Raw genomic sequence first — 12,129 nt, 5'->3', positions numbered from 1 at the left:
CTCTGCGGTATGTGGGATCTTCCTGGACCAGGGCTTGAACTCATGTCTGCTGCGTTGGCAGGTGGATTCTTAACCACTGCACCACCAGGGAAGCCCCACATTTTACATTTAGATCTATGATCCACTTTGAGTTCCTTTTTGTTTAGGTAGAGGAGTTGTTTTTTTCTTTGTTTGTTTGGTTGGTTTTTGTTTTGTTTAGTGTTTTTGCATACAGATATCCAGTTTTTCCAGTACCATCTGTTGAAAACACTTTCATTTCTCTGTTGAACTGCCTTTGTACCTTTGCCCCACATCATTTCACCATAATTGTGTGAGTCTATTTGGTTGATGGTGCTGTTTAGATCTCTATTCTTGTTAATATCCTGTCTGCTCATTTTTTTAAAATTAATTAATTAATTAATTAATTTTTGGCTGCCTTGGGTCTTCATTGCTGTGTGTAGGCTTTCTCTAGTCACCGCAAGCAGGGGCTACTCTGCAGTGTGGTGCGTGGGCTTCTCATTGTGATGGTGGCTTCTCTTTTTGCAGAGCATGGGCTCTAGGTGTGCAGGCTTTAGTAGTTGTGGCGTGCGGGCTCAGTAGTCCATCAATCTATTTCTACTAGCAACCAACTAATTAAACTGAAGAAGTCCTGGTAAGAGATCATCCTTTAAAAGCTAAGTTAGGTGAGTTATTACAAAGTTGACTTTATCTACACAAGAGGGTAACAGATGTCAGTTTGTATTACAAGTGGCTCTGGAAAAAATATTTATATTGCTGATAAACTAAAATATAATAATGCTGTTTTCCCTCCAAAAGACAGAATTTTCCTTCTGAGAATCAATGCATGATTATACTGAAGGTTAATGGCTTTCAAGTTTGATCATAGCTACTTGTTCTTTGTTTTGTTGACATAAATACTTTCTTCTATTTTTACTTAGGCAAACTCCAGGGAATTATTCTGAATATTAAGAAGGTGGCTCTGTTTAGAGCCAGACTGTTTACGTCAATCTGAGACACTATGAACTGCCTAATCCCACTTGGGAAAAATAAAAGGAGCAGCTGAGCATAAATAAATATTGGAATGCTTTCTTGCTTTTCATGAGTCAGGAATTTATACTATCTGCCTCATTAATTGAAGGGAAGTGAATTCCTAGAACTTCAGATATTGTAATAACCGAGTACAAGAACACATACTTAAAAAAAAATCTAAATCGTTTTTAGACTGAATACATGCCTTCAGGTAGTATTCACATCTCTTTCTCATTAGGGAATAATTATGGGTTGATTTTATATATACATATTAAATAAACTGTAATTTTTATGCTTTTTTACATAAGCAGGCACAAGATTTGCACTATTTAAAAAATATTTCAAGGGAACAATGCAATCCCATATTAAGGCATTTAATAACCACCATTTATCTACTTGGTGAGTTGAGTGTTTGAACTTTTATCAGATCATTGTCCTATTTATCTGTATGATGTCCCATAGACCAGACTGGATTAGGGCAATGTCATTGAATCAAACTGAATGATCTGGAAACACTGATATGCTTGTAACCAGGGTGATCATTTGCTAACTGCTCTTCTCATTTAAATGTCATATTCCAGGTGGCTAACAGATCTGAGTGTTTTAAAAAAATTTCAATGGTACTTGTGAAATTATAAACTGGAAAACGAACTGATAACAGTCTCAAAGACCAAACCTGTATATAGAAAGTGTTTTGAAATTAGGGAAACAGCTATTTTGATATTTTAATTCAATAATTCATATTCAGGATATTTTTAAGAATCAAGACTATATATTGTAGCTGTAGCTGATTTAGTGGACTAGGCTGAGAAAAGTGAAAAACTATTTTTTAATCTTTTCAGAGACATTTGAAATTTTGTTGTTGTTGTTGAAAGTTTGACTTCGGAATGAATCACAAGTTTCAATTCTATGAACTTCCAAAACTGGCTGTACTAACAAAACTGGTAAAAAAGGAATTGAAATGTGCATTCAACAAAGTCATAAAAATTGAATGAAAACATTTAGAGTTTAATAGGATCAAAAGGAAATAAATTTGTGATCATTACCTGTTCCCATTCCATTCCCTTTGGGCATTGTACTGGGTTTGGGTCTACTAGGTCTTGTAGTTGTCCTATTCAGAACTACAATAAAGTGGGAAATAAATAGTTTAGACATTTTTTAATTGAAAATTTGTAGCCAAGGAAAATAAAAGTTTCCAGAGAATTGGAAGTCATTTAACTGGGCAATAAAAATATGATGACTTACCAAAAACTATTGTTCAGAATATAGAAATCACAAGTCTGGTATAAAAATCATAGACTTGAATTTGAGACCTGAGTATGTACTCTGAGACTTGAAAAAATAGAGGGAATTTATATTTCTAAGTGGGAACTAGCTGGCTTCATTTATAAGCACTAGATACATTCCAAAATGGAACTGAAGAAAGATCAGGACTACATATGCCAAAAGAAAACCCAAAACTTGATGTGTATTTATTTGTCAAGGCCTCCTAACACATAAGTTGGTGGTCCTTTTGGAGGAGTCTCTAGGTACATATGCTCCCTCATAATCTTGGCCCAAGTCCACCGTTAAACACAGAACTATGATAAAACCATTGAAATTTCTCTCCTACTCTGTTGAGAGTCATAATATTACAAAAACATTGAAGTCAGCTGTTTTATCTTCCATTAAGCAGAGTTTTCAAGGAAAAGCACTAAGTGTATTGCGATTAAGAGAGTGAGTTCTGAAGCCAGACTGCTTGCGTTCGAATCCACTTCCTAGCCCTTCTTAAGCCTTAGCTTCCTCAGCCTTACCTCACAGGATGCATGGTTAGCACACCGTCACTGTTAGCCATTATTGTTACTGTTTCCTTATTTTGTAGAAAGGTTTAATATAACCAGCCACACGTTCAATTCTCAACAGTTATCATGATACAAAAATCACATGGAGTCGGAGGATTATTCCAAAAAATATAGGTTCCTCCATAAATCAAAGAAAAATGTATTTGTTCTTTCTTCCATGTGCCTGGAGAGATGTTCACTGGGAATGTTAGCTTATAAGCCATTTTTGTCATTTAGAACTTTAAAACTTCTTAGACTCACAGAGGAGAAAAGGGACAGAAGACACCAGAGTCTCTGGTCCAACTTGTACGTTAGCATAGGAGTGATTTATATGGACCCAATCAACCCCCAAGTTAACTTTTCACTAACAAGCTCCAGTGAGGGAGATCCTAAATCCTTTGGTGAGTTTAGTAGATTTAAAGTATTTTCTGGGAATTCCCTAGCAGTCCAGTGGTTAGGGCTCAGCACTTTCACTGCTGGGGCCCAAATTCGATCCCTGGTAAGGGAACTAAGTTCCTGCAAGACGCATGTCGTGGTCAAAAATAAAAAAGTATTTTCCAGTTTATTATCACTTTACTTTGATGTTTACAACCTGTAAAATGTGTTTTGTTTTATTTTGTTTTAATCTGAAAGAATCAAGTAAAAATATTCTCCCAGAACAAGAGCCTTTTATAATGGAAGAGGTCTTTTCTTAAAAGATAACATTTGAAACATGTAATATATCATAGCTAATGCTAATGCTATCTCTATAACTGCCATGGAAAACTGAAGAAGGAGGGAAAAGTATGTGTGATTTATGCAAAAATACTATTTAAAAAATGCTTTTATATTTTTAAGCTTCCGTGGTGGTCTCTAAATCTGATTATCCTTAAAAATCTCAGTCAAGTCTTGCCACTTCCATGGATTCATTATTTCCTCTCTACTTACCCACAAGGATCAGAATTTTGTATGTAATTTATTTCAGTTTAAGGATATATAGCCTTCATTTGGTATATTTGGCTGTTTCAATATTTTTTTTTTTTGGCAGTGCCATGCAGCATATGGGATCCTAGTTGCCTGACCAGAGATTGAACCCATGCCCCCTGCAGTGGAAGTGTGGAGTTTTAACCACTGGACCGCCAGGGAATTCCTCAATACATTTTATATCTTCTCAGATATGCTGATTATTTAGGTCATCAGAAAGAGAAACAACTTACCAGGTCTGATGTGTGGTTTGTCGGGTGTTCTGGGCTTCACAGGAGTTGTATACAATCTGTGTGGTGCTGAAACAGAGGAAACGTTTCACATTTAATAACCAGCACTCCTGAGCTCAATAAACGGAGATTTAGTACTCTACAGACCAACAACTTGTACACTTTGCATGGAAGTATAAAGAATATTCTTAAATCTCCAGGTATGCATTACAGCATTGATGCTAAAGGAAAATAAAGCAAGTGAAAATATTCATGACTGGAAATTAAAGATGCACATAGTCAAAGTGAGGTAGGTCATTGGTAATGTGTGTTAAGGATTAGTCATCATTTAGTCCATGTTTTTCAGGGGCATTTATTTCACCACATGATTGCTTAATATGGTAAACATATAAGCCAACCATCTACCCCTCCATCTATCCATGTGTCTGTCCATCTGTCCATCAACCCATCCATCCATCCATCCATTCACATCTCTCAATTAGGAAGTCACTGTGAAACATTATTTTGCCAAAGAAGACAAATAATATTAAAGGCAGAAAGAAAAATATTTTTAGGTATGTAAGAAGAAAAGAGTAGAAACATGTGGTCTGTATCTAAATGTCTTAGCTCATGAACGCTGAAGTGAATAAATACTCACTTAGTGCCATCCATTAAAACTTTAGGGATGAGAGAAAATGACCTCTGGTGTCCTGCCCATCAAGAGAGGGTGAGCAAAGATCAAGAACTCAGACAGCCCTGGGACCAACATGCCACCTTGTTACTTCCTGCTCCTGTTATCCAGGGCCTGGCACAGTGAGGACCATTAATGAAGAGTTGTCAAATACATTAAAAAAATTAGTGACTATTGTAAGCAGGCAAATTCATGAGAAACTCAGCTGAAATATTTTTGCTCCCTAAGCTCTTAAAGTGTGCATCCATCCTGGGATGTGTCTATCCTTGCCTTCCCTCCTCTGCCACCCTTGACACACCACGTTGCCTCCTGCCACCAAGTTTCTTGGTAATGCTTTAGCTAAGACTGGAAAAAATTTTCTTGCAAACTTTGTTAAGTAGATTATACCATTTCAGTGATTTTGTTCACATCTTGAATGGGTATTTATGTAACCATAAATCAGCAAATGCCTTGCCTACCACATTAAAAAAAATATACCTGCAAAACAGATTATAATGTAGCTCATTTATAAACTTCCAACGCGAAGACTGATGAGTAGAATTTTGCCATACTCAGGCCAAAACCAGCAGACACATACTGAAATTCTCTGTAGGTTTAATGTGGGCCTTTCAAAGTGTAATAACTAGAGTGAACAGAGGTACTGATTTATTTAAAAATAATCAATTCTCACATGCCCTAAAATGTGTGATGATGATTTGCAAATGTTTTTCTTCAATTTTCTTTGAGAGTGGTAGGATTCCCTGTCAGGTGAACATATTTCAGCTTTCTTGTTAATTTCTTCAATGTTAGATTGCTTTTGCTTAAAGAAATATAAGAATCATGGCTCTTATTAGTATCATTCTAGAACACATATGAATTTTAAAACTTTAGAAAAGAAACAGAGCAGAATACAGAAATAATCAGCACTACATTCATTATTTCAAAGCCACAGGATCAGAATTTTGGTTTTATTTTTTCTACAGTCTTTACTTAAATCTTGAAAGAACTTTTTATAAAGGAGCTGAAATATAAATTATGTTTGGGCTGTGAGTTATTCACATAGCTCATCACCAGGTAACACATGGCCTTGAGAAAACTGCTTGAGGGTTTCAATTTTAAATTAAAAAAAAAAAAAGACAATGGTGCATTGTGAGAAATGTAACATTGTAAATAACATCTCCACATAGTTTTTGGTGACTAATAATAAAAATAATTTTAAAAGATGGCTTCATATCTAAAGAGTTTTATAAAAATCATTTACAAAGAACACTAAAAATACTTGACAAAGATAACATCAAAAATAGACAAACAAGGATTATAGGAGAAATACCTTGAAGGACCTTTGTTTTGCCCAGTATAGGGAGAGGGGAAGAAGGGTACAACCTTCCCTGGGTGGCATAAGGATCAGGGGGCTGAAATAAGTAAAATAATCAAAATGGCCCCAGAATGCCTCTGGCCAAGTGGATTTCTACCATGGGTTGATATGAGAGTGGCAAAGGAGAGAAGCTTGAATAGGTCAGGGTTTAGGTTATAGCTGCAGGGAATTATCTCAGCAGACAAAGAAGCAAGAATGGCACAGAGAAAATGTGCCAGAGATCCTACTAGTAGGTTCATGCCGTAGGCTTTAGGCACTAAGTTTCTTTGGAGCACTTGGGCCCCACTGCTGAGGGCTTGGAGACCAAAAAGCCACAAGGTCCTGGTACATGCGTGGGTGGAGTATGAAGACCAAGAGAGACAATCTCACCCCTACAGCATCTCTCAAATTGTTGTGTGCTGTCTTGCGCATCTGATGCCTACTATTAGAAACAAAACACAACACAACAAAAATAATACAGTAGGTTGACCTCCTTGTCCATAGAGCTCAGGCATGCGTTTATGAGGGTTGGGTCAGAGGGTGACCCTAGGACACACAGTGTGCTGTTACTAAAGTTGACCCTATACTCCCAAGAAGGGTTACTGGCCTGGACCAGGTTGGAAATGCATTTCTGGTGAGCCCACTTTAAAGAGTCTTGGCATGAGTCTAGAAAAGTGTGAATCCCAGAGCTGCACAAGTTAGGCTCAAGCTAAGGATCCTCAGAACATAAGAAAGTAATGAAAATACAGTACATTATATAAATATGTTAAGACAATTCATAGAATGATATCAAATCCTGGATATACATCCAATCAACTGTGAAACTCATCTAATAAAACCATGTTCTAGAAGCAATTTGATAAAAATATTGATACTCCCATTAAAGTAAGAAAAAGCAAAAACAAGAAAAGAACAGGTCTATGATTTTTATCCTCAATTCTGAAATCTACAAAGCTTTAAAAAGCTGAAATCTTTTTCTCATTTGGCAATACAACCTGAGCTGAATAGAGTATTTACCCTGCTTATTGTAAATATTTATATGTTTTGCTGTAAAAACATCAATGTGTTTGATTATGAGAATCCAGCTATCTTCTTTCAAGCCAGACATTAAAGAGGTTTGCAGAAACATTAAAAAATAAACATATAAAAATCAGGATGTGGTATGGACATAATAGGATTGAACATCTGCTGTTAATGGCTGAAGCTATTAATGAGGGTATGGGAGGACTGTCATTATACTGGCTCCTTACGTCTGTGTATATTTTTTAAATAAATAAAAGTTAATAAGTAGAAAGGTAATAAAGTAAATAATAAAATAAACATTTAAACCATTATAAAAATTAAATGAAACAAGTTCAAAATATTTAGAAAATTTACAGGAACTGTCCTGTACCATAGAGAGTATTGTCAGTCATGTTTATTTAGAACAAGTACTGATCCGCTTATTATAAAATATACCTTAAAATTAGATTTATTTTATTATCATTTCCTCTTATTGCTTTGTTTCTTCCACAGATCTCCCTCCCCAATTATAACTGACAACTGAGTACAATAAATTTGTCTTACAACTCTTTAAAAATTATTTGCTCTTGCTTTTTGGGCTTTCTCCCATATGCTAGAGGTAGACATGGGCAAAAGAGGGTGATTAAGGGGAAAAAAAGAAAAAAAAAACACGAAAATACTAGAAATCTGCAACTGGTTACAGTCCAAGTAGGACAGAAAGATATAAAAAGGAAAGACTACCGAGAGCATGAAGATGTGAGAGACAGCTCTGTGCAGGTGAGTTAACTTCCCAAAAAGTAGAAGGAAAAAATATAAGGAGACCCCAGAACAAAGCTTCTTGGATGTTTTAATATTAGTTCATCATTAAAAATTGATTGTTCTTGTTACTAGTTTCCTTTCTCAGGCCACAATACCAACACATTCATCAAGTTTGGGATATGGGACAGAGGGAGAAAAAGAGAGAGAGAAAGGAGGAGGAGGAAGGAGAAGGAGGAAGGTAATAAAGATTCTTATTTATCAGATGTGGAAAATGAGGCAAAAGAAGGTCAAGCAAGGAAAAAAAATGGGAGCTCTCTTTCTTAGTCATCAGCATGAAGCAGTCAGCCATACATTCAAAAGCACAGCTCTAACTAAAGAAACTGTCTTTCCTACATTCAACTGGTATTCATACAAATATTCCTATTTGGCTGATGTCTTGTACTTATGAAATGAAAAAACTTAACTCACTGTGATGAAAAATTACATTCTTAAAAGAAAATTTTCTTCCTGCTTAAAAAAGAAGGAAAAGTTACTATCCAGAGGTGGGGAAATAGCATTACCCTGAGTTGTCTTTGCCAATTCAGTTGTTCGTGGAAACTTAGTTGTGAAGAGTTCTTGGGTGGATTGGTCTGTTTCTGCTGGGGGAAACACAGTAAGATGGATGGCTTTAAATGATTATCATTATGAATGGGTCAAAAAAAAAAAAAAAGAAAAACCCTACTCTTTTCTAACCCGTACGGTGATAAAAGGGTAAATTGCATTAATAACTATGCCCAATAACCATCGTATGTCAAAGATAATGGTATATTTTAATAACTCTCATTTATTATATTTACTGTCTTCTTACACTATTATTTTAATGATTATTATAAGGATTTCAAAAGCTTTTAGTTCAGGACCATTGTTTCATGATACTGGACATGGCTATATTCTTGCACATGCCTCCTAACTGTCTTCATGTTTCCTCCCTATTTCATGAGCTCCACAAATTATTTAGGTAAGCTGGAAAAAAAATAGATCATAGAAAATAATTTGTGTTCACACCATAGAAGAATAAATATCCTATTTATCTCATGTGAAAATCAAAGCTTGTTTATTGACATACCGGTGCATTATTCCTGACAAAATAAAAATAAGTATGGCAATACTCCCAGTCCCATATTATCTTGAAATCATTACAACATCATACCGACATAGCAAATTACACTGTTCACTTTGCTACATACTGGATCCAAGGAAATACTTGGTGCAAATAATATGTTGTCGTCTGATTTTCTGCCTGTTTTATAATCTGAATTCTGCTCATAAGAGAGATTCTTGTGATAGTTGGCCCAGTAAACTGAGATACATTAAAAAAAACAGGGAGTGGAATTTAGATAATTAGCACATCCAGCAGTGGTTCTTGATAAGTACTTTTGACTTTGCCATCATGGGTAATGTTGACTTTGAGGGCCTAGGCTACAATAGATGAGTATTTGGTAATTAGGATACATTTGCTCATTCAGTTTAAAATTTTTTCCTTTGAAAAGGATTCCGTTTTAAAATGTGATCAGTAACTTCATTTCAGCAGACACACACAAAGGATGGGTTTATCTGAAAACAGATGAAGGGAGGAAAATAAAGCCACTGATTTAAACAGCCACATGGGATATAGCATGGACAGGGCAGAGGAGCCAACAAACACAAGCTGGGAACTCTTGTTTTCCAGTTCATCTTCAGCCAAGTGTCAGGCAAAATGGGTTTTTCCACACAGTGAAGACATTGATGCTGAACTCTTCGAAAGCCTGGCCAGCTCATTCCAACCAACCTTACTGACTCATTCATGCATCTGTGTTCCTCCAGGCTGCCTGCGTGCTCATCAGATTAGTCTGGCTGCCATTCTCTACCCTGTGTCTCTTCCTTATCTGTCTTTAACCTGACAGAACCTTTCATACCTTTAACTTCAACTCTCATTCCAACTGGAAGACCTGGCATACATGTCACCTCCTCTGTGAAGCCTTCTCTGATACCCCCAGGTAGTTTCCTTGTTCAGCATGTTGCTCATTTCTCTATGAATTCATTGTATTGTATAACATGGGGGTGAATTCCAGGAGCTCTGGTGACTGAGTATGTGGGTTCCAGTTTGGCTCTGACGTTAGCTGTATGGCTTAACCAGATTTTTAAATCTTTCTGTGCCTCAATTTTCTAAGCTGTAAAATGGGGCAAGTAATAGAAACTACCTCACAAAGTTGTTACGTGCCTTAAATTTAAAAATATGTGTAGAACACTGGGTAGCACAGAGGAAGCACAGCTACTGCTAAATCCTGTCTTCATATTAGATGGCGAGCTCTCCAGGGTAACTTTAAAACAGTTTTATTTTGGAATTCCTTTGCTTGGCATTGCAGTTAGCCCCCAAAAGATATTCAAATAGTAGATGAAATTTTTCTTCCCAAATGCAGTTCCAAACATGGAAAAAGCCACAAAAGAGTATAGCATTGATATACTTTGGGAAGATTCTTTTTTAAAAAAATAATTGGAATTTTGTCAAGGTGTTTCAAAATATTCTCATTTTACATTAGAAATCAGCATAAATATTAGAAGGACAAATATACAGTTAATGTAAAAGAATCAAGCGAAATGGGTATTTTTTTATAATGATAAAAAGAGACCCTCTGTTGTTTGGAAATCCATGAACACAAATGTACATATGGGTACTTTAAGGGCAATTCCTAAAATGTTAAGTCCTCATTGGACTGAAATATTAAAACAAAATTTACCCAGAATGGTTTGTAGTTCCTCTTGACTAGAACTTGGTGAAATCATAGGAATGAAAGGGCTGCCTCGTGTCTCTAAAGGAGCTGAAAAGACAAGTACCAAGGTTGTCAATCTTTAGATTCAAAAGCCAGCACCCGGCCAGAATAATATTACATGAGATTCCTTTATTTGAAATAGAAAAACGGAAAACATTAAGTGAGTCAGGAAGAAGAAAGTTAAGTGTGCATAGAACCTTCAGGAAGATGATTGTGGAACATTAGAATAATGGTTCTCAACAGTTTTTTCCACCAGGATAGATAATAAATGACATTCAATGCTTGACACGCTCTATGACCACATCTGGTTAAGATGGGTGTGGGTGAGACATGGTCCTTGGTCTGTCAGCTGCAGCTCTCCCATCCAAGAGAGCACACAGGATTACAACAGGAGAGAGAATATCATCACTGTAGCAAGCATCTGGAGTCTGCTCAAGTTTATTTTTAAAAATACACTGGTGGCAAACTTTAGTATTTTGACCAATATTAATAATAATTACTTGCCAGCATCTTCCACAACATGCTAGTGGGTTATAACACCACAGCTGAGAACCACTAAATCAGCAGAAAAAGTTAACTAGGTGGGCATGAGTAAGATGGAATCATTATGAACACAGAGACAAATGAGCTAGGTGAGAATGGGCTCGGTAGTGAGCTGTCTTAAGTTGGTCTTCAGAGCAAACCTTTAGAACAGTGAAACCATTGCCTTTCTATTTTGGAAAGAGTCAAAATAATGAGAATGAAACAATGAAGAGGACTGAGGACAGATGATGTTTCAATGTGATCATTTGAGAAAGACCTGCAATCTTGATGGCAGCCAGGAAAATAATTAGAGTGGGTCAAATGGGAAAACCATTACCTAGTGTTGTCTCTGGCAGATCAATTCTAAAGGTAACAGGTTGCAGAACTAGGCCAAAAGCAAACCAAAGAAATATATTTATGAGAATTACTACCTGGTGAAGTAAACCCAGTTTCTGTGTCTCTACAATGTACCCGTTTGAATATTTAAACATTCTCTTAGAATCATAATAAATACGAGAAAAATTCTATACCTTAGGTGACACCCAGGGAACTTAGTTCAACTAAAACTTTAAAGTTTTCGTTCACTGTCACTATGAGGAAAATTTGATCAGGCACCCATATTTTTAACTTAAAAGTATACCCACATTTGGAATGTAGCTATATTTACATTCTGAAAGAAGGTGAAAATGGTTGGCTCAGGTAATAATTATGTCTTATAACTTTAGCATGATTTTCTATTCAACAAAAATACTTTCAGGGAAAATAAACTAATTATACACTATTCTCTCATGGGGAAAAAATTGTCAAGCAGATTGTATGATTAAATCTCCCCAAAAGAAATACACATTTTCTATCCATAATTTTCTCTGAACTTCTTCCACATCACAATCATTCCAAAAATATATTTACCTCAAGAATATTTTTCGAAAAATACACTTCCTAACTGGGAAAATAAAACAATTCATTTACCAGGTTCGCTCTGAGAGTCTTCGGTGTCTGGTTTATGGGGAAGGAGCACATCTCTTGGAACTGA

The 12,129-nt window shown here is 36.0% G+C and overlaps 1 protein-coding gene across 39 annotated transcripts in view; it reads right to left on the bottom strand.

Moving 5' to 3' along the window:
• ABI3BP (ABI family member 3 binding protein) overlaps positions 1-12,129 on the bottom strand; it is a 280,524-nt gene that overhangs the window by 64,049 nt on the left and 204,346 nt on the right. For 31 of the 39 annotated variants that reach the window (XR_014263069.1, XR_014263070.1, XR_014263071.1 and 28 more), the window contains 6 exons: positions 12,066-12,125; positions 11,434-11,481; positions 10,542-10,622; positions 8,346-8,423; positions 4,025-4,090; positions 2,055-2,129 (listed from right to left, as the gene is read on the bottom strand). Coding sequence is in view for 35 of the 39 variants with exons in the window: in XM_082460250.1 (XP_082316376.1) it covers positions 2,055-2,129; positions 4,025-4,090; positions 8,346-8,423; positions 10,542-10,622; positions 11,434-11,481; positions 12,066-12,125 (408 nt within the window). In the remaining 4 variants the exon portion in view is untranslated. The remainder of the gene's footprint in view (positions 1-2,054; positions 2,130-4,024; positions 4,091-8,345; positions 8,424-10,541; positions 10,623-11,433; positions 11,482-12,065; positions 12,126-12,129) is intronic. The other 8 variants (XM_082460282.1, XM_082460278.1, XM_082460279.1 and 5 more) reach the window with 5 other exon arrangements.

Source organism: Balaenoptera physalus (genome assembly GCF_965194825.1).
Source record: "Balaenoptera physalus genome assembly, chromosome: 4".
NCBI classification, from domain to species: Eukaryota; Metazoa; Chordata; class Mammalia; order Artiodactyla; family Balaenopteridae; genus Balaenoptera; species Balaenoptera physalus.
Note: the sequence above shows the minus strand (reverse complement) of the source record. Positions and strands in the feature narration are given on the sequence as shown.